This window comes from Anomaloglossus baeobatrachus, chromosome 11 (assembly GCF_048569485.1).
Source record: "Anomaloglossus baeobatrachus isolate aAnoBae1 chromosome 11, aAnoBae1.hap1, whole genome shotgun sequence".
Lineage (NCBI taxonomy): Eukaryota > Metazoa > Chordata > Amphibia > Anura > Aromobatidae > Anomaloglossus > Anomaloglossus baeobatrachus.
This window is the reverse complement of record NC_134363.1, coordinates 169057230-169079876: the sequence shown is the minus strand read 5'-3', so window position 1 is coordinate 169079876 and position 22647 is coordinate 169057230. Positions and strand designations below refer to the sequence as shown.

Below are 22647 nucleotides of genomic sequence, written 5' to 3'. Positions count from 1 at the left end.
ATGCTTGGACCCCTGAGGAGTCACAAAAAGTGACGAAACGCGTCGGGAGGTGGGAGGCATGTGGGACTACTTTTTGCAAGGACACAGGTTCAGATGTGGACCGTCCTTGTAAGGACGGGAGACAAGGGGGTTTAGGGCGAGCTATATCCAGCCTGGACCACAGGCCCCTTTGTGACCCCTCCAAAAGACGAACTGCCGTACCAAACGTCTGAAGATCCTCCAAATGGGTGAGATCTTTCTAAGTTTTATATGCTATTATGTGTAAGCGATCCCTGTATAAGGGGATAGTCTATATCTTACTGTCTTTGAGGAGATAGGTCTCCATTTTTTGGCATTTAGATAACGGAACCCCTGTCCAACATCTTCATAATGCTTTGTGTATAACAGTAATTGATATCTGCATTACACATAACTGTATTCCCCTATTGGTGTTGGTCCAAGGGTTGTTTATCATGGCATGGTAACATGCACCTTGGCTACCTGCAGGGTGATCCTAAGTGTATTTTATAATTGTTTGTTTATCTTTGATTTTTAAAGAGCTTAAATAAAAGCTAAGTTTTAGTAATTTATCCTCACTGGTGCTATATATCCAACTGTTGTGAGTATTGTCCCCCAGAAACACCAACTGGTGATTTCTTGCTTTATTTTCTCCTATTGGGAAACCCAGCACCCGCCCCTGTTCCCTTCGGGCTGTTTGTTCTTTTGTGTACACATGTTGTTTATGTTGAATGGTTCTTTTGGTTCATGGTTTTCAGTTCTCCGAACATCCTTCGGATTGAATTTACCTTAGACCAATTTATAAGTTTCCTCCTTCCTGCTTTTGCACCAAAACTGAGGAGCCCGTGATGCACGGGAGGGTGTATAGGCAGAGGGGAGGGGTTACACTTTTTAAAGTGTAATACTTTGTGTGGCCTCCGGAGGCAGAAGCTATACACCAATTGTCTGGGTCTCCCAATAGGAGCTAGAAGAAAAGGAATTTACGGTAAGTAAACAAAATTCCCTTCTTCTGCCTAAATTCTCCCAATGAAACATCACGTCATTATACACTTTGTATGAGGCCTTGTTATGGAGGTCAAAGCCGGATCCCCCCATCTGTCGCACATTTATGACTTATGTTTTGGTTACAGGAGAATTCAACAATATTTTGCTGTTATTTTTAGGAGCATCAAGCCCAAAATTGATGGTTACGATGTGAACACACTGGCACCACCAAGTATTATCGAGACGGAAAAGAGTGTGGTGTAAGTATGGAGACTGCAATGTGTCTCTGGACTGCAGAATTAAAGGGGGATCTGTGGTGAGGGATCCATGTAATGGATGCAGCAATAGGGGGCTGAGGATGGAGGGATCCAGCAATAGTGGACTGAGGATGGAGGGATCCTGCAATAGAGGACTGAGGATGGAGGAATCCATAAATAGGGGACTGAGGATGGAGGGATCCAGCAATAGGGGCTGAGGATGGAGGGACCCAAAAATAGGGGAGGGAGGATGGAGTGATCCAGAAATAGGGGACGGAGGATGAAGTGATCCAGCAATAGTGGACTTAGGATGGAGGGATCCAGCAATAGGGGCTGAGGATGGAGGGACCCAAAAATAGGGGAGGGAGGATGGAGTGATCCAGAAATAGGGGATGGAGGATGAAGTGATCCAGCAATAGTGGACTTAGGATGGAGGGGATCCAGCAATAGTGGACTGAGGGTGAAAAGATCCAGCTATAGGGGGCTGAGGATGGAGAGATCCAGAAATGGGGGACGGAGGATGCATGGATCCAAAAATAGGGGACGGAGAATGGAGGGAGCCAGCAATAGGGGGTTGAGGATGGAGGGATCCAGCTATTGAGGGCTGAGTATGGTTAGATGCCGAAATGGGGTGCAGAGGATGGAGGGATCCAGAAATAGGGGACTGAGGATGGAGGGAACCAGAAATGTGGGACAGATGATGGAGGGATCTAGAAATAAGGGGATAGAGGGATCCAGAAATAGGGGATCGAGGAATCCAGCAATAGAGGGCTGAGGATGGAGAGATCCAGAAATGGGGGGGGGCGGAGGATGGGGGGATCTAGAAATAGGAGACGGAGGGATCCAGCAATAGGGGACAGAGGATGGAGGGATCCAGCAATATAGATGGCGAATGTAGTGATCCAGAAATAGGGGATGGCGGATGGAGGGACCCAGCAATAGGGGGCAGAGGATCGCGGTATCCAGCAATAGGGGACGGCGGATGGAGGTATTCAGAAATAGGGAGCAGAGGATGGAGGATCTAGCAATAGGGGACTGATTTACTTATGTATTGTCATACATTTTTCATTTTAAGACTTATCATCTTATATGTAAGACATAATCTTCATTTAGATGTGAATAGATTGTAGCCTCCATATTACAGCTGCAAGTCCCCACTCGGCCGTGGCTTTTAAGCAAGTCTCTGCCCGGATATGGTATTTAAGCAAGTCAGTTTTCGCCTGGCCCTAGGTTTTCTCACCTGAGCTGTCTCTACCATTGGGGTGTATGATGCAGATAATTTGGGTCGGTAGGCCTTCAACCGGGCCGTGGCTTGTAGCTGTAATACGGATTCCAAGGTGAACTGACAGTGTGAATGAGGACTGAATCATTACATGATTGCGTTTTTCACTTTATGCTTACAGGCAGTCTCCGACCATTGTAGATCCGGACTCACTAATGAGGGAATCAAGTCGGCCAGAGGCAAATCAGGACGGTATGTTCTTCTAGTGGGAACCAACACCTTTCTGATCATGTACGGACCAGAATCAAACACATCAGGGGGGCTGTCCACTTTCAGGAAACTTTCTGCTATAGGCTGCAATCGTTGGAACAGAGTTTGACTCCCCCCCCTGGAACTTGTAGGGTCTTCTCTGCTGCCCCGGTCCCTGTTGTTTGTTTGCACCCCTCTCCACTGATTGGCTGCAGCGCTGTCAGTCACTTTATTCTCATTATATGGAGCTGCCATACTGCTGTCTGTGGCAGTCCCACAGATTGTGTGTATACGTGGCTCTTGAGAATTTGAAGTTTATTTTTTTCCTGAGTTGAGGTTCGTCATTTTTTCTCACCCGTGCAGATTGTAAACCTCCAGAAGACGACGCCGGGTTCACTTCTCCGCTGATGAGGTTACTGCAGCAGGAACAGAGGCGGCAGGATTCACTGCAGGGACCCAAACCTCGGACCGGCCTCCTGTTTGAGATCTCCAGTGATGATGGTTTCCAGATTTCTGCTAACAGCATTGAAGGTATGGGGGATGTGGGAGAGAGTTTTTAAGGAATTCCTTCTTTAAAGTATCTGCTTTTCCAAAATCCTCCCATTTTCCTTTACAATCTCGTGAAGTCTGTGACTTTTCAGTCGAGGTCATGAGTTGTGCGTAAAATGTAAGCAAGAAATCTACCGTATTTTTAGGATTATAAGACGCATTTTCTTCGGCGCTCTATTGGGAGACCCAGACGATTGGGTGTATAGCACTGCCTCCGGAGGCCACACAAAGCAATTACACTAAAAAGTGTAAGGCCCCTCCCCTTCTGGCTATACACCCCCAGTGGGATCACTGGCTCACCAGTTTTCTGCTTTGTGCGAAGGAGGTCAGACATCCACGCATAGCTCCACTGTTTGTAGTCAGCAGTAGCTGCTGGCTCTATCGGATGGAGGATTTTAGCAATATACAGGACTAGATCCACAGTGGAAGTATCATAAATAGCTGGACCAATAGCTTTGTAATAATAACATAAGCCAATAGAAGGATTAAACCTAAAACATAACTTTTAATATTCAATGTATAAAATTGAACAATCGTTCAAATCATAAGTTAAAACCAGGATTCACAATCGTACCTGTAATGGGACGATTAACCAGATCCCAAATATCCACAATTAGGATCAAAGATAAACGAACTGCCGCAGCTGACTTCAATCTTACATAATTAAGTGTCAAAAAACAAAAACACTTACTTCAGCTGTAAAAAATACATAAGAGGTTTCGCCAAAGATCCTAAATAGAGAACCTATCTTAACATGTATAATAGGCAGATTAGTTATATTGAGAAACAAAGCTGAGTTTCTCTCTCTCAATAAGGAATGGTCTTACCAAATCCCAAGATGTTAGGCAGGCATTAGTAGCAAGTTACCGGCTCCAAAAACAGGGGGGCTGTCTCCCAGCACTTCAAATCCCATTTGGCCAGATAACCTCAGTCAGGCAATTTCAGTGGTTCCCACTCCCAACGTTTCACAATGGATCATCAGGGGAGTCCAAGTGGGATATCAGCTGTGGGCGTCATTAAGTCTTGCTTTAACATGACCCTCCACAGATGCCCGGTTCACTATAATAGCAATAAATACATGTCAAAAAATGCCCTGGGAACTGCCATATAGGCTCCGTTTATCATGTCCCATGGTTAACTCACCGCATCCAGGTGTATGTCCGACCTAGTTCAAAATTGCCGCGCTTTGCATTTGGAGTACGCTCCAAATATAGCACCGCGCATGCGCGGATTGGTTGAAATGATGACGCGCACCTCCCATCATGCCTCCGAACCGGAAGTGCGCGTCATTCAAGGCGGCGTCGCTTGGAAAGCGTCATCCTCCTCACCCGATAACGTCATATCCGGGTGGGTGGAACTCCCCTGATGATCCATTGTGAAACGTTGGGAGTGGGAACCACTGAAATTGCCTGACTGAGGTTATCTGGCCAAATGGGATTTGAAGTGCTGGGAGACAGCCCCCCTGTTTTTGGAGCCGGTAACTTGCTACTAATGCCTGCCTAACATCTTGGGATTTGGTAAGACCATTCCTTATTGAGAGAGAGAAACTCAGCTTTGTTTCTCAATATAACTAATCTGCCTATTATACATGTTAAGATAGGTTCTCTATTTAGGATCTTTGGCGAAACCTCTTATGTATTTTTTACAGCTGAAGTAAGTGTTTTTGTTTTTTGACACTTAATTATGTAAGATTGAAGTCAGCTGCGGCAGTTCGTTTATCTTTGATCCTAATTGTGGATATTTGGGATCTGGTTAATCGTCCCATTACAGGTACGATTGTGAATCCTGGTTTTAACTTATGATTTGAACGATTGTTCAATTTTATACATTGAATATTAAAAGTTATGTTTTAGGTTTAATCCTTCTATTGGCTTATGTTATTATTACAAAGCTATTGGTCCAGCTATTTATGACTCTATCGGATGGAAGAAAAGAGGGCCCATATAGGGCCCCCAGCATGCTCCCTTGTCACCCGCGGTGGTGCTTGTAAGGTTGAGGTACCTATTGCTGGTACAGAGGCTGGAGCCCACATGCTGTTTTCCTTCCACATCCCCTGGAGGGCTCTGTGGAAGTGGGATCTTGCCGGCCCCCAAGCCCTGGGGCCGGGCTCCATCCACAGACCCAGAGAACCTGCTGGATTTGGAGCGGGAGTGCCGTTCAGGGACAAGGCCCTGCAACTTTCAGGTACTCTGTGTCCCCGGCAGGCACGGACACTCTCAAGGCTTGCTGAGCGTTATAGTGCGCCGGGGACAGTAGCGCTGTACGCTGGGGTTAGGTCACTGCAGCTTTGCTGAGTGACGTTACATGTTGGGAACTACTGCGCCGACCGCTCCTGGAGCGGCGGCGCAGCTGCGACTTGTGGTGCGCCGGGGACTTTGCGCCGACCGCGCTTTTACGGCGGCGGCGCTTCTAACTTTAGCCCCCGGCTTCTGCGGCCTAGCGCCGCTTCGTTCCCGCCCCCACCCTGTCAATCAGGGTAGGGGAGAGACGCTGCTCAATTGGCAGCGCCGAGGGCTGGAGCTTTATTTACATGCTCCAGCCCTCTCAATAGGCACAGGGGGAAGCAGACTTCCCGCTCTTCGTCGGTGTACGCCCAGGGCCCGCCCCCCCTCTCCACAAGGACGCCGGCAGCCATTACACATGCGATCTGGCTGGGGAAAGGCAGCAGGCTCTGGGAGACCCAGACTAGAGGGATTTCTGGCGACCACACACCGCTCCTAAGCGGGCGGTAAGCAGCACAGTAGTGCTGGCCCCACTAGTGCCTCAGTGATATATTAGTGTACTTCTTTCTTGGTACCATATATATATATATATATATTTATATAGTGCACTGTAAGGTCGCTTCTTGGCTGGACACCCTGTACTGCTCTGAGGAGGCAGCAACATGTCATCCGCAAAACGCAAGGCTGCCAAGGCACGGGCTGTGTACACTGTTTGTACTGCATGTGGGGCTGATCTACCGGCAGGCTCCAATGACTCACATTGTGTGCAATGTTCAGTCCCAGTGGCACTTCGTCAGCCAGAGCCTATTGTGGTGGTAGCCCAGGCAGAGACGCCTGTGAACCCTGCCCCGGTGACGGGGACAGACTTTGCAGTGTTTGCTGATAAAATGTCTGAGACTATGGCAAAAATCCTGGAGACCTTGCAGGCCAGGCCAGTTCCTCAGACCATGGACACTGCTGTGTCTATGCTCTCCGGTCCCCCTCAGTTGGAACTAATCCGTACTTCAAGGGGGTCTCAAGCATCACAAGCTGAAGTCTCTGACTCAGATGACAGTCCCAGGCAGCCTAAGCGAGCTCGCTGGGAGAGACCCTCCACGTCATCACACTGCTCAGGGTCTCAGCGAGAAGAGTCTCTCTGTGATGAGACTGAGGACGGTGATCAGGATTCTAATCCTGAGGCCCCTCTCAATCTGGATGCCCCTGATGGTGACGCCATGGTTAATGACCTTATATCGGCGATTAATAGACTGTTGGATATTTCTCCCCCAGCTCCTTCAGCAGAGGAGGCAGCTGCACAGCAGGAGAAGTTCCATTTCCTGTATCCAAAGCGTAAATTAAGTGCTTTTTTGGACCACTCTGACTTCAGAGAATCAATCCAGAAGCACGACGCTCATCCAGACAAGCGTTTCTCTAAACGTTCTAAGGATACCCGTTATCCTTTTCCCTCTGAAGTGGCCAAACGCTGGACCCAGTGCCCAAAGGTGGATCCCCCAATTTCCAAGCTTGCGGCTAGATCCATAGTCGCAGTAGAGGATGGCGCTTCACTTAAAGATGCCAACGACAGACAGATGGACCTTTGGTTGAAATCTGTCTATGAAGCTATCGGCGCGTCGTTTGCTCCAGCATTCGCGGCCGTGTGGGCACTACAAGCTATTTCAGCTGGTTTAGCACAGGTGGATGCTATCATGCATCCAGCAGTGCCGCAGGTGGCGTCCCTAACTTCGCAAATGTCTGCGTTTGCGACCTATGCTATCAATGCTGTCCTAGAATCTACGAGCCGTACCTCTATGGCGGCCGCCAATTCTGTGGTTTTGCGCAGAGCCTTATGGTTAAAGGACTGGAAAGCAGATGCTGGTTCCAAAAAATGCTTAACCAGCTTGCCATTATCTAGAGACAGACTGTTTGGTGAGCCATTGGCTGAAATCATAAAACAGTCCAAGGGTAAGGACTCTTCCTTGCCACAGCCCAGAGCAAGTAAACCTCAACAGAAAAAGTGGCAGTCGAGGTTTCGGTCCTTTCGAGGCTCGGGCAAGGCCCAATTCTCCTCGTCCAAAACGACTCAGAAAGGACAAGGGAGCTCAGATTCCTGGCGGGCTCACTCACGCCCCAGGAAAGCAAATGGAGGAACCGCTTCCAAGGCGGCTACCTCATGACTTTCGGCCTCCTCCCTCCGCATCCTCGGTCGGTGGCAGGCTCTCCCGCTTTTGCGACATTTGGCTGTCACAGGTCAAAGACCGGTGGGTAACAGACATTTTGTCTCGCGGGTACAGAATCGAGTTCAGTTCTCGGCCTCCACTTCGGTTCTTCAGAACCTCCCCACACCCCAACCGAGCAGATGCCCTGCTGCAGGCGGTGGACTCTCTAAGAGCAGAAGGAGTCGTGATCCCTGTCCCCCCTCAGGAACGGGGGCGAGGATTTTACTCCAATCTCTTTGTGGTTCCAAAAAAGGACGGCTCCTTCCGTCCTGTTCTGGACCTAAAACTGCTCAACAAGCATGTGAACGCCAGGCGGTTCCGGATGGAATCCCTCCGCTCAGTCATTGCCTCAATGTCCCAAGGAGATTTCCTAGCATCAATAGACATCAAAGATGCTTATCTCCACGTGCCGATTGCTACGGAGCACCAACGCTTTCTGCGCTTCGTGATAGGAGACGACCATCTTCAGTTCGTGGCTCTGCCATTTGGTCTGGCGACAGCCCCTCGGGTGTTCACCAAGATCATGGCAGCAGTGGTAGCAGTCTTGCACTCTCACGGACACTCTGTGATCCCTTACTTGGACGATCTACTGGTCAAGGCACCCTCTCAGGAGGCATGCCAACTCAGCCTGAATTTTGCACTGGAGACTCTCCAGGCGTTCGGGTGGATCATCAACTTCCCAAAGTCAAATCTGTCACCGACCCAATCACTAACGTATCTTGGCATGGAGTTTCATACTCTCTCAGCGATAGTGAAGCTTCCGCTGGACAAGCAGCGGTCTCTACACACTGGGGTGCAGGCTCTCCTTCAAAGTCAGTCGCACTCCTTAAGACGCCTCATGCACTTCCTCGGGAAGATGGTGGCGGCAATAGAGGCGGTTCCGTTTGCGCAGTTTCATCTGCGTCCACTTCAATGGGACATTCTCCGCCAATGGGACGGGAAGTCGACATCCCTGGACAGGAAAGTCTCCCTTTCCCAGACGGCCAAGGACTCTCTGCAGTGGTGGCTCCTTTCCACCTCATTATCACAGGGAAGATCCTTCCTACCACCGTCCTGGGCGGTGGTCACGACAGACGCGAGTCTGTCAGGGTGGGGAGCAGTGTTTCTCCACCACAGGGCTCAGGGGACGTGGACTCAGCAGGAGTCCATCCTTCAGATCAATGTTCTGGAAATCAGAGCAGTGTTTCTTGCCCTACTAGCCTTCCAGCAGTGGCTGGAAGGGAAGCAGATCCGAATTCAATCGGACAACTCCACAGCGGTGGCATACATCAATCACCAAGGGGGGACTCGCAGTCGGCAAGCCTTCCAGGAAGTCCGGCGCATTATGATGTGGGTGGAAGCCACGGCCTCCACCATATCCGCAGTTCACATCCCCGGCGTAGAAAACTGGGAAGCAGACTTCCTCAGTCGCCAGGGCATGGACGCAGGGGAATGGTCCCTTCACCCGGACGTGTTTCAGGAAATCTGTCGCCGATGGGGAAGGCCGGACGTCGACCTAATGGCGTCCCGGCACAACAACAAGGTCCCAACCTTCATGGCACGGTCTCGCGATCAAAGAGCTCTAGCAGCAGACGCCCTAGTGCAAGATTGGTCGCAGTTCCGGCTCCCTTATGTGTTTCCACCTCTGGCACTCTTGCCCAGAGTGCTACGCAAGATCAGATCCGACTGCAGCCGCGTCATACTCGTCGCTCCAGACTGGCCGAGGAGGGCGTGGTATCCGGATCTGTGGCATCTCACGGTCGGCCAACCGTGGGCACTACCAGACCGACCAGACTTACTGTCCCAAGGGCCGTTTTTCCATCGGAATTCTGCGGCCCTCAACCTGACTGCGTGGCCATTGAGTCCTGGATCCTAGCGTCTTCAGGCTTATCCCAAGGGGTCGTTGCCACCATGAGACAGGCTAGGAAGCCCACGTCTGCTAAGATCTACCACAGAACGTGGAGGATATTCTTATCCTGGTGCTCTGCTCAGGGAGTGTCTCCCTGGCCATTTGCATTACCTACCCTTCTTTCTTTCCTGCAATCTGGGTTAGAAAAAGGTTTGTCGCTCGGCTCCCTTAAAGGACAAGTCTCGGCACTATCCGTCTTTTTTCAGAAGCGTCTAGCACGACTTTCTAAGGTGTGCACGTTCCTACAGGGGGTTTGCCATATCGTTCCCCCGTACAAGCGGCCGTTAGATCCATGGGATCTGAACAGGGTACTAGTTGCCCTCCAGAAGCCGCCCTTCGAGCCTCTGAAGGAGGTTTCACTTTCTAGACTATCACAGAAAGTGGCTTTTCTGGTAGCGATCACATCTCTTCGGAGAGTGTCTGAGCTAGCAGCGCTGTCTTCCAAGGCTCCCTTCCTGGTCTTCCACCAGGACAAGGTAGTGCTGCGCCCCATTCAGGAGTTTCTCCCGAAGGTGGTATCCTCTTTTCATCTTAATCAGGATATCTCTTTGCCTTCGTTTTGTCCTCATGCAGTTCATCGGTATGAGAAGGATTTACATTTGTTAGATCTGGTGAGAGCACTCAGAATCTACATTTCCCGCACGGCGCCCCTGCGCCGTTCGGATGCACTCTTTGTCCTTGTCGCTGGTAAGCGCAAAGGGTCGCAGGCTTCTAAGGCCACCCTGGCTCGATGGATCAAAGAACCAATTCTTGAAGCCTACCGTTCTGCGGGGCTTCCGGTTCCATCAGGGCTGAAGGCCCATTCTACCAGAGCCGTGGGTGCGTCCTGGGCATTGCGACACCAGGCTACGGCTCAACAGGTGTGCCAGGCAGCTACCTGGTCGAGTCTGCACACTTTCACCAAACATTATCAGGTGCATACCTATGCTTCGGCGGACGCCAGCCTAGGTAGAAGAGTCCTGCAGGCGGCAGTTGCCTCCCCGTAGGGGAGGGCTGTCTTTGCAGCTCTAACATGAGGTATTTCTTTACCCACCCAGGGACAGCTTTTGGACGTCCCAATCGTCTGGGTCTCCCAATAGAGCGCCGAAGAAGAAGGGAATTTTGTTACTTACCGTAAATTCCTTTTCTTCTAGCTCTTATTGGGAGACCCAGCACCCGCCCTGTTGTCCTTCGGGATTGTTGGTTTTTTCGGGTACACATGTTGTTCATGTTGAACGGTTTTCAGTTCTCCGATGTTACTCGGAGTGAATTTGTTTAAACCAGTTATTGGCTTTCCTCCTTCTTGCTTTTGCACTAAAACTGGTGAGCCAGTGATCCCACTGGGGGTGTATAGCCAGAAGGGGAGGGGCCTTACACTTTTTAGTGTAATTGCTTTGTGTGGCCTCCGGAGGCAGTGCTATACACCCAATCGTCTGGGTCTCCCAATAAGAGCTAGAAGAAAAGGAATTTACGGTAAGTAACAAAATTCCCTTCTTTCCTCCCAAAAATGTGGAAGGAAAATGAGGGTGTGTGTCTTATAATGCGAATGTAGCTTACTGGGGGGAGGTGGAGAGGGGTTGCAGGAGGCAGAGACAATGCTGCGAGCTGTGAGCTGCTCTGTGCTGCAGGAGGGTGGGCTCTGCTCTGTGCTGTAGGCAGGCAGTACTCAGCTCTGTGCTGCGGCGGGCGGTGCTCTGCTCTGTGCTGCGGGCAGGAGGTGCTCTGCTCTGTGATGTGGGCGGTGCCCTGCTCTGTGCTGCAGTCAGGCGGTACTCTGCTTTGTGCTGCGGGCAGGAGGTGCTCTGCTCTGTGATGTGGGCGGTGCCCTGCTCTGTGCTGCAGTCAGGCGGTACTCTGCTTTGTGCTGCGGGCAGGCTTTACTCTTCTCTGTACTGAGGTAGGGTGGTGCTTTGCTCTGTGCTGTGGGCGGAGCTCTGCTCTGTGCTGCAGGCGGTGCTCTGTACTGCTGGCAGGCGGTACTCTGCTCTTGCTGCGGGAGGGTGGTGCTCTGCTCTGTGCTGTGGGCGGTGCGCTGCGAGCTGTGGTGAGGCAGGGGTCATCCTGAAGATGTTAGTGGTGTGGACTTCAAACAATGGCGCCCGGAGTCATCAGCGAGTGTGCAGATTAAACTCTCGGCTCAAGATCTCATTTGTGCATGCGCCGCCTCCGGCCTATTAATGTCCCAGCAGTGGACTTAAGAAACATGGCTCCTGGAGGTGGCACGTGCGCACATGAGATCTTGGCTTGTCATTCAGCCAACAGCTCAATCTGCACACACGCTGACTCTGGGCGCCATTTCATTGAAGCCCGCACCTTCGACATTTCCTGGATGTTTTCTCTACCTCACAGCGCCGCACTCATCTGGCTGGGACACCCGCTGCACCATGGCTCTGCTCCACTCCTTGCTTCCTGGGAACCCCTCTCCACCATCACTGCCCCATTCCCTGTTAAGACACCACCGGATTATAAGATGGACACCATTTTTTTCTCTAAATTTGGGGTGTGCCTTATAAAACGAAAAATATGGTAGTTCCCACTCATATTTACCACCATGGTTGTAAAGCCTATGTCAAGTGTTTGGAGATGGATCTTGTCTGTGATCTCTTTCTTTCTCCCGGTGCTCTCTCGTTTCCTCGTTATTGACCAGCATTAGTCAAGGGTCTGGTCCCATGTGAAGTCCTCCTTCTGGTTGGTTGCACTCTCTGTTTCCGGTCTCCAGTGCAACCATGAGACCTGCACCAGTACTTGAAAGGTTTTTTTTCCAGATTCCTCAGTTTTCCTCCAGCTGACAAAACAACCTTCCAGATCACAGTGCCTTCCTCCCAGGTAGCAGTGCAGCATGAGACGCTACCTGATGCTTTACCTACACTTTCTCCACTTTCCTCAATAATTTGTAAATAGGACTGCAGGCAAAACTGCTGCATTATTATGCCACAAAGGGTTAATATATCCAGTATGTACTCGCTGTTAGATCACTTCTGTTATCCCCTTGAGTAAAACAAAAAGTTGCATTAATCTTTTTTTTGTGCTTGCAGAAGCTTGGAAATCTCTGACTGACAAAGTGCAAGAGGCAAGATCCAATGCAAGACTAAAGCAGCTGTCGTTTGCAGGTAGTGAGACTTATTGGCCATGTCATAAACCAGTATTATGCGCATCCTACATTTTATAGAACAGAAGTGTAGTAAATGGCAGATGGTCCGGACCTGGTCATGTTCTCGTTCCAGTCTGGACCTGGTCATGCTCTCATTCCAGTCTGGACCTGGTCATGCTCTCATTCCGGTCCGGACCTGGTCATGCTCTCATTCCGGTCCGGACCTGGTCATGCTCTCATTCCGGTCCGGACCTGGTCATGCTCCCATTTCGGTCCAGACCTGGTCATGCTCTCATTCCGGTCCGGACCTGGTCATGCTCTCATTCCGGTCCGGACCTGGTCATGCTCTCATTCCAGTCTGGACCTGGTCATGCTCTCATTCCAGTCTGGACCTGGTCATGCTCTCATTCCGGTCTGGACCTGGTCATGCTCTCATTCCGGTCTGGAACTGGTCATGCTCTCATTCCGGTCCGGACCTGGTCATGCTCTCATTCCGGTCCGGACCTGGTCATGCTCTCATCCTGGTCCAGACCTGGTCATGCTCTCATTCTGGATGTGATAAGTGTAGTGAGGTTTTTGTGCGCCTGTTTATTATCACTTCACTATTAAACAGGTGTAAATGGGCTCAGGATGCTGGGAATCATCCACGATGCGGTGGTGTTTCTCGTGGAGCAGCTTTATGGTGCCAACAAGTGCCGCAGCTATAAGTTTCGCTTCCACCGTCCAGCCGGAGAAGAGGAGCCTCCCATCAATCCTCATGGGTCAGCACGGGCTGAGGTGAACCAAAGGTGAGCAAGGAATTTTGCTTTTATTTTATGTACTAAAATTGGGGAATATTAATCAAACACATTCTCTTCTTAACAGGAAATCCGCCTTTGACATGTTTAATTTCTTGGCCTCCAAACATCGGCAGCCTCCTGAATACAGACCAAACGATGAGGAGGAGGAAGAGGTGCAGCTGAAGTGTGTCCGGTAAGTTGGAGTCTTTGTCAACACAAAAAAATCATCAGCAAAGGTAATATATCTGTGTTATGGAGTTTGATGTGCTGATTCCAATAATATGCTCAGTTTTGCTCTATCACATAAACGTTTTGAGATAGAAGTATTTTTGTTATTACGTTATTTGAGTTTGTCACCACCATTGAACTGAACTTACTCTACTGTTTGATCTAATTTAAAGGAGAAAAATGCCCCGACAGTGTATCAATCATCCGGACAGATTCTGCTATGTGTGTGGTTCTTTTACACCGAAAGGCCAATCACTCATGACATTAAAAAGATGTACCAAATCTGCTTTAAGTGTCCACTTGGTGATCAAGACAAAAGCTGGACCCCTTATATGATATGCTCAAGTTGTTCAAATGGTCTTCATGACTAGTTGAATATGAGGAAACTGTCAATGCCATTTCTGTTCCCATGATTTGGCGAGAACCCAAAAATCATAGGGATGACTGCTACTTTTGTTTTTTCAAACTGAAGGGCTTTTCGACAAAGAACAAACATAAGATTAATTGCCCTGAACTTGAATCTGCGATTAGGCCAGTTCCACATGATGATACCTTCCCAGTTCCTGTACCACCGTTGTCTGGATTGGATGAAAATTAAGTAGAATATGAAGACTATGGCGCTGAAGCTACTGTCAAAGACATGGAGACCTCAAGGCAAGATGAGTATGTGCTTGGTGGAGCAGCCAAGCAGCCAGAACGCTTTACTCAACATAAATTAAATGTTATCATCAGAGACCTTTCATTGTCAAAAGATAAAGATGAACTTCTTGCATCTAGGTTGAAACAGAAGAATCTTCATGATAATTACAGTGTTCTTACCAAAACAGAAGTAACACTTTCACACAATTTATTTAGGTTGAAACAGAAAAATCTTTATGATGATGTCAAAGTGTGTTATTACCAAAACAGAAGTAACACTTTCACACAAATTATCTAGGTTGAAACAAGAATCTTCATGATGATGGCCAGGTGTGTTATTACCGAAACAGAAGTAACACTTTCACACAATTTTTCACAGTTCATGGACCAATGGTGTACTGTAACATTGTCAATGGCCTCTTTGAAGATCTGAATCAAAAGTATCTTGTTGCAGATTGGCGATTGTTTGACTCATCCCAGAGAATTTTGAAAGCAGTGTTGCTTCACAATGGAAATATGAAACCATCAATCCCTATTTCTCACTCATGTCATCTAAAGGAAAGTTATGAAAATCTGTCAGTTGTTTTGGATGCTATACAATATAAGCATCATCAATGTAATATCTGTGGAGATTAGAAAGTGATTGGTCTGGTCTGCTAACGGGAATGCAAGTGGGTTTCACAAAATATTGCTGCTTTCTTTATCGTTCCTTTGGGAGACCCAGACCATGGGTGTTTAGCTTCTACCTCCAGAGGACACACAAAGTACTACACTTAAAAGTGTAGCTCCTCCCCCTGAGCTTATACACCCCCTGGTGAGCAGACCCAGCCAGTTTATCGCTTTGTGTTCAGGAGGCATACATCCACACATGCATTCTCATATGATTTTTTCCTTTTGGAACGAGATTGAAGAGTGGGGTCCACGTCTGGACCCCCGGCATGTCCCTTCTCACCCCACTGTGTCGGCGGTGTTGTAAGGTTGATTCCTAGGCTGGAGCCTTACATGCCGTGCTCCTTCACCATCCCTCCTGGGCTCTGGCTTGAAGTGGGAGCCAGCACGGTCTCCATGCTTGGCAGGAGACAGGTCTCCATCCGCAGCCCTTCAGGACCCTGCTGGACCGGAGCACTCATCCCCAGGGACTTGGCCCTGCGTCTCAGCAAGCTAAGTACCTGAGACGTTTAGATTTCGGGGTCCCTGTACTTTATTGTTTGGGGAGAGTGTGCTTATTGTGTTTACTGACATTTCCGGCGGGTTCTCTAGCTGTCGCCTGAGAACCGCGCCAATGGTGCCTGCGCGTCGGCCGCGCCGCTCAAATTTAGGCCCCGGCTTCGCCGGAGGCCTAGTTTCTGTTTCACTGCCCTTGCATGTCACTCATGCAGAGGGACAGGCTCGGCTCCTCCCGTTCTGTACAGGGGAGGGACACTCCCCACTGCAGTGTGTGCCCCCTCCCCTGTAGGTCTCTATGGCCCTCCAGATCCCGCTCCTCAAGCAGGTCCCGCCCCCTCTCTTCGCTCCGGCGGCCATTTTCTCAGCGTTCTCTCTGCGATCAGTCATTGCAGCGCTGGTCTGCAGCATCTCTGCTGAGGTGCTGTGCTTGGGGGTCCGGGCTTCGGGATCTGGAGGGCACACAACACCGCTCCAGCGGTCTGGTAAGCCACAACCGGTCTTCGGTTGTGGACCTCTGTATATACTCTCTGGGGTTCATTCTCTGGCAGAGCCCCCACTCCAGCAGCATGTCTCACACGAGGAGCAAGGCCCCAAAGCTTTATGCTGTATGCGCTGCATGTAAGCTCCTGCTGCCTGAACCGAGCACCTTCCCACATTGTGATGCCTGCTCTAACTTGGCGGTGCCACAGCCTGGAGTCTCACCCCCAGTGGTCTCTCAGGCTGCTCCTGCTCCTGTGGCTGAACCCCGGCTTGGGTAGAATCTTTTTCTAGGTCTATCTCCCAGTCTTTCTTTGGCGCTCCATTGGGAGACCCAGACAATTGGGTGTATAGCTATGCCTCCGGAGGCCACACAAAGTATTACACTAAAAGTGTAAAGCCCCTCCCCTTCAGCCTATACACCCCCCGTGCTGCCACGGGCTCCTCAGTTTTTATGCTTTGTGCGAAGGAGGCAGACATCCACGCATAGCTCCACAGCTTAGTCAGCAGCAGCTGCTGACTATGTCGGATGGAAGAAAAGAGGGCCCATAACAGGGCCCCCAGCATGCTCCCTTCTCACCCCACTCTTGTCGGCAGTGTTGTTAAGGTTGAGGTATCCATTGCGGGTACGGAGGCTGGAGCCCACATGCTGTTTTCCTTCCCCATCCCCCTTAGGGCTCTGGGTGAAGTGGGATCCTATCGGTCTCCAGGCACATGAGACCGTGCTTCATCCACAGCTCCTGAGGACTCTGCTGGATAGGAGCCGAGTATCGTTCAGGGACATGGCCCTGCTACTTTGAGGTACTCTGTGTCCCCGTGGGGACCGCGCACAGCAACACTCCAGCATTGCTGGGTGTGCTAGTGCACCGGGGACCGCGGCGCTGACTGCGTTTGTGCCTTTACACACTGCAGCGTCGCTGAGTGTGTTAGTGTATGGGGACTGCCGCGCTGACCGCCGCTGCCATTGTTATCACTGCGGCGCGGCTGGGACTGTTAGTGCGCCGGGGACTTCCGCGCCGACCGCGCTTATACGGCGGCCGCGCTTATAACTTTAGTCCCCGGCTTTTGCGGCCTAGTCTCATTCTTTTCCCGCCCCCAGGCCTGCCAGTCAGGGGAAGGGCGGGACGCTGTAAAGGACGTCAGCAACTGAGGCTGGAGCATGCTTTGCATACTCCACCCCCCTCACTGTGCACAGTGGGGCACCAGATTCCCGCACTTTCTAGGGCACGCCCACGGCCCCCTCCTCTCCTCAGGACGCCGGCAGCCATTCCTGTCAGCTCTGCTAACGCTGGAGAAGGGAGACAAGCTCAGGGAGACCCAGGCAGGAATTCTGGTGACCACACAACCGCATTGCGCGGGCGGTAAGCAGCACCTAGGTGCTGGCCCCACTGGTGCAGAAGTGTACTTATAGATTATATGATTATAGGCTATACTTTACACTGTATGGTGCACGGTTGTTTTTGGCTATATACCCTCCTGTATTGCTCAGAGGAGACAACAGCATGTCGTCCACAAATAGCAAGGGTGCCAAAGCACAGACTTACTATGCTGCCTGTGCAGCATGTACGGCTATACTGCCGGCAGGTTCCACTGACCCTCATTGTGTGCAATGCTCGGCCCCTGTGGCACTTACTCAGCCGGAGCCTCTGCTAAGGGTGGCCCAGGGAGAACCACCTGTTAACACTGTCCAGGTGACAGGGACGGAGTTTGCAGTTTTTACTGAAAGACTTTCTGAGACTATGGCTAAGATATTAGAAGCCTTGCAGTCCAGGCCGGCACCTCAAGCCATGGGCACTGTGGAATCATTGCCCCCTGGTTCCCCTCAGTTGGAACAACAATGTTCTCCCGGGATGTCTCATAGATCCCAGGGTGAGGTCTCTGACATGGAACGCAGTCCCAGACCGACTAAGCGAGCTCGCAATGAAATCCCCTCGACATCATCACATTGTTCAGGGTCTCAGCGAGAGGACTCTCTGTATGATGAAGCGGAGCTAGCTGATCAGGATTCTGATCCTGAAGCCGCTCTCAACCTTGATACTCCTGATGGGGACGCCATAGTGAATGATCTTATTGCGTCCATCAATCAAATGTTGGATATTTCTCCCTCAGCTCCTCCAGTGGAGGAGTCAGCTTCTCAGCAGGAGAAATTCCGTTTCAGGTTTCCTAAGCGTACAATGAGTATGTTTCTGGACCACTCTGACTTCAGAGAGGCAGTCCAGAAACACCGAGCTTGTCCAGATAAGCGTTTTTCCAAGCGCCTTAAGGATACACGTTACCCCTTCCCCCCTGACGTGGTCAAGGGCTGGACTCAGTGTCCCAAGGTGGATCCTCCAATCTCCAGACTGGCGGCTAGATCCATAGTTGCAGTGGAAGATGGAGCTTCACTCAAGGATGCCACTGACAGACAGATGGAGCTCTGGTTGAAATCCATCTATGAAGCTATCGGCGCGTCTTTTGCTCCAGCATTCGCAGCCGTATGGGCACTCCAAGCTATCTCAGCTGGTCAGGCGCAAATTGACGCACTCACACGTACGTCTGCGCCGCAGGTGGCGTCCATAACCTCTCAAACGTCGGCATTTGCGTCCTACGCTATTAATGCTGTCCTGGACTCTGCGAGCCGTACGGCGGTTGCACCCGACAATTCGGTGGCAATACGCAGGGCCTTGTGGCTACGGGAATGGAAGGCAGATTCGGCTTCCAAAAAGTGCTTAACTGGTTTGCCATTTTCTGGCGACCGCTTGTTTGGTGAGAGATTGGATGAAATCATCAAACAATCCAAGGGAAAGGAAACATCCTTACCCCAGGCCAAACCAAAAACACCCCAACAGAGGAGGGGACAGTCGAGGTTTCGGTCCTTTCGGGGGGCGGGCAGGTCCCAATCCTCCTCGTCCAAAAGGCCTCAGAAGGATCAGAGGAACTCCGACGCATGGCGGTCCAAATCACGCCCTAAAAAGACCGCCGGAGGTGCCGCTACCAAGGCGGCTTCCTCATGACTTACGGCCTCCTCACACCGCATCCTCGGTCGGTGGCAGGCTCTCCCGCTTTTGCGACACCTGGCTGCCACAAGTAAAAGACCGTTGGGTGAGAGACATTTTGTCTCACGGTTACAGGATAGAGTTCAGCTCTCGTCCTCCGACTCGATTCTTCAGAACATCTCCGCCTCCCGAGCGAGCCGAGGCTCTTCTGCAGGCGGTGGGCATTCTGAAGGCAGAAGGAGTGGTGGTCCCGGTTCCTCTTCAGCAACAGGGTCACGGTTTCTACTCCAACCTGTTTGTGGTTCCAAAGAAGGACGGGTCTTTCCGTCCTGTTTTGGATCTAAAACTGCTCAACAAACACGTAATGACCAGGCGGTTCCGGATGGAATCCCTCCGCTCCGTCATCGCCTCAATGTCCCAAGGAGATTTCCTAGCATCGATCGATATCAAAGATGCTTATCTCCACGTACTGATTGCTCCAGAGCATCAGCGCTTCCTGCGCTTCGCCATAGGAGACGAACACCTTCAGTTCGCGGCACTGCCGTTCGGCCTGGCGACAGCCCCAAGGGTTTTCACCAAGGTCATGGCTACAGTAGTTGCGGTCCTCCACTCTCAGGGTCACTCGGTGATACCTTACTTAGACGATCTGCTGGTCAAGGCACCCTCTCAAGAGGCATGCCAACACAGCCTCAACGTTACTCTGGAGACTCTCCAGAGTTTCGGGTGGATCATCAATTTTCCAAAGTCAAATCTGACACCGGTCCAATCGCTGACATATCTTGGCATGGAGTTTCATACTCTTCCAGCGATAGTGAAGCTTCCGCTGGACAAACAGCGTTCACTACAGACAGGGGTGCAATCTCTCCTTCAAGGTCGGTCACACCCCTTGAGGCGCCTCATGCACTTCCTGGGGAAGATGGTGGCAGCAATGGAGGCAGTTCCTTTCGCGCAGTTTCACCTGCGTCCTCTTCAATGGGACATCCTACGCAAATGGGACAGGATGCCGACGTCCCTAGACAGGAACGTCTCCCTCTCTCAGGCAACCAAAGCTTCCCTTCGGTGGTGGCTTCTTCCCACCTCATTATCGAAGGGGAAATCCTTCCTACCCCCATCCTGGGCGGTGGTCACGACGGACGCGAGTCTGTCAGGGTGGGGAGCAGTTTTTCTCCACCACAGGGCTCAGGGTACGTGGACTCAGCAAGAGTCCTCACTTCAGATCAATGTTCTGGAGATCAGGGCAGTGTATCTTGCCCTAAAAGCGTTCCAGCAGTAGCTGGAAGGCAAGCAGATCCGAATTCAGTCGGACAACTCCACAGCGGTGGCTTACATCAACCACCAAGGTGGAACACGCAGTCGGCAAGCCTTCCAAGAAGTCCGGCGGATTTTGATGTGGGTGGAAGCCACGGCCTCCACCATCTCCGCAGTTCACATCCCGGGCGTAGAAAACTGGGAAGCAGACTTTCTCAGTCGCCAGGGCATGGACGCAGGGGAATGGTCCCTTCACCCGGACGTGTTTCAGGAGATCTGTTGCCGCTGGGGGATGCCGGACGTCGACCTAATGGCGTCACGGCACAACAACAAGGTCCCAACATTCATGGCTCGATCTCAAGATCACAGAGCTCTGGCGGCAGACGCCTTAGTTCAGGATTGGTCGCAGTTTCAGCTTCCTTATGTGTTTCCCCCTCTGGCACTGTTGCCCAGAGTGTTACGCAAGATCAGGGCCGACTGCCGCCGCGCCATCCTCGTCGCTCCAGACTGGCCGAGGAGGTCGTGGTACCCGGATCTGTGGCATCTCACGGTCGGCCAACCGTGGGCACTGCCAGACCGACCAGACTTGCTGTCTCAAGGGCCGTTTTTCCATCTGAATTCTGCGGCCCTCAACCTGACTGTGTGGCCATTGAGTCCTGTATCTTAGCGTCTTCAGGATTATCTCAAGAGGTCATTGCCACCATGAGACAGGCTAGGAAACCAACGTCCGCCAAGATCTACCACAGGACGTGGAAAATATTCCTGTCGTGGTGCTCTGCTCAGGGTTTCTCTCCCTGGCCATTTGCCTTTGCCCACTTTTCTGTCCTTTCTTCAATCCGGATTGGAAAAGGGTTTGTCGCTAGGCTCCCTTAAGGGACAAGTCTCTGCGCTCTCTGTGTTTTTTCAGAAGCGCCTGGCCAGACTCCCACAGGTACGCACGTTCCTGCAAGGGGTTTGTCACATCGTCCCTCCTTACAAGCGTCCGTTAGAACCCTGGGATCTGAACAGGGTGCTGATGGTTCTTCAGAAACCACCGTTCGAGCCAATGAGGGATATTTCGCTCGCACGCCTTTCGCAGAAAGTGGTTTTTCTAGTAGCAGTCACTTCACTTCGGAGAGTGTCTGAGCTAGCAGCGTTGTCATGCAAAGCTCCTTTCCTGGTGTTTCACCAGGACAAGGTGGTTCTGCGTCCGGTTCCGGAATTCCTCCCTAAGGTGGTATCCCCCTTTCATCTCAATCAGGATATCTCCTTACCTTCTTTTTACCCTCATCCAGTTCACCAGTGTGAAAAGGATTTGCACTTGTTAGATCTGGTGAGAGCACTCAGAGTCTACATTTCTCGTACGGCGCCCCTGCGCCGCTCGGATGCACTCTTTGTCCTTGTCGCTGGCCAGCGTAAAGGGACACAAGCTTCCAAATCAACCCTGGCTCGGTGGATCAAGGAACCAATTCTCGAAGCTTATCGTTCCTCGGGGCTTCCGGTTCCCTCAGGGCTGAAGGCCCATTCTACCAGGGCCGTGGGAGCGTCCTGGGCCTTGCGACACCAGGCTACGGCTCAGCAGTGTGTCAGGCAGCTACCTGGTCGAGCCTGCACACTTTCACGAAACACTATCAGGTGCATACCTATGCTTCGGCAGATGCCAGCCTAGGTAGGCAAGTCCTTCAGGCGGCGGTTGCCCACCTGTAGGACGGAGCCGTTACGGCTCTATTATGAGGTATTATTTACCCACCCAGGGACTGCTTTTGGACGTCCCAATTGTCTGGGTCTCCCAATGGAGCGCCAAAGAAGAAGGGAATTTTGTTTACTTACCGTAAATTCCTTTTCTTCTAGCTCCAATTGGGAGACCCAGCACCCGCCCCTGTTTTTGTGTACACATGTTGTTCACGTTGAATGGTTTCAGTTCTCCGATATTCCTTCGGATTGAATTTACTTTAAACCAGTTTATAATTTTTTCCTCCTTCTTGCTTTTGCACCAAAACTGAGGAGCCCGTGGCAGCACGGGGGGTGTATAGGCTGAAGGGGAGGGGCTTTACACTTTTAGTGTAATACTTTGTGTGGCCTCCGGAGGCATAGCTATACACCCAATTGTCTGGGTCTCCCAATTGGAGCTAGAAGAAAAGGAATTTACGGTAAGTAAACAAAATTCCCTTCTTTGCTGAGTCCATGGGACTTCTATCCAGGACGTTGATAAATATGCATCAGCCCCCTTCACAGGGTGCCTCTGCTGCTAGGGGTCCCTCAGGACCGGAGCTCACAGAGGATTCATAATCAGGACCCAGGCCCCGTCCTCCTAAGAAGAGACGCAGGGTTCCCTCTCCCTCCTCCTCCCGTGGCTCTGATTCCAGAGCTGACTCGCAGGATGAGGAGGATGCCTTTACAGGGGGCTCGGAGGCTAACTCCATGTGACCCATTGATCTGTCCGAAAGTGACTCAGATCTTAGTGACTTGATTGCTTCTATTAATTCTGTACTGGATCTCAATCCGCCAGTATCAGAGGAGCA

At 51.1% G+C, this 22647-nt stretch overlaps 1 protein-coding gene across 3 annotated transcripts in view; it reads left to right on the top strand.

Annotated features, from left to right (window-relative positions):
* Positions 1-22647, top strand: part of KMT2A (lysine methyltransferase 2A) — a 387559-nt gene that overhangs the window by 334623 nt on the left and 30289 nt on the right. For all 3 annotated transcript variants that reach the window (XM_075328635.1, XM_075328633.1, XM_075328634.1), the window contains exons 28-33: positions 1161-1241; positions 2642-2712; positions 3073-3240; positions 12578-12652; positions 13247-13421; positions 13498-13605. In XM_075328635.1, the coding sequence (XP_075184750.1) occupies positions 1161-1241; positions 2642-2712; positions 3073-3240; positions 12578-12652; positions 13247-13421; positions 13498-13605 (678 nt within the window). The remainder of the gene's footprint in view (positions 1-1160; positions 1242-2641; positions 2713-3072; positions 3241-12577; positions 12653-13246; positions 13422-13497; positions 13606-22647) is intronic.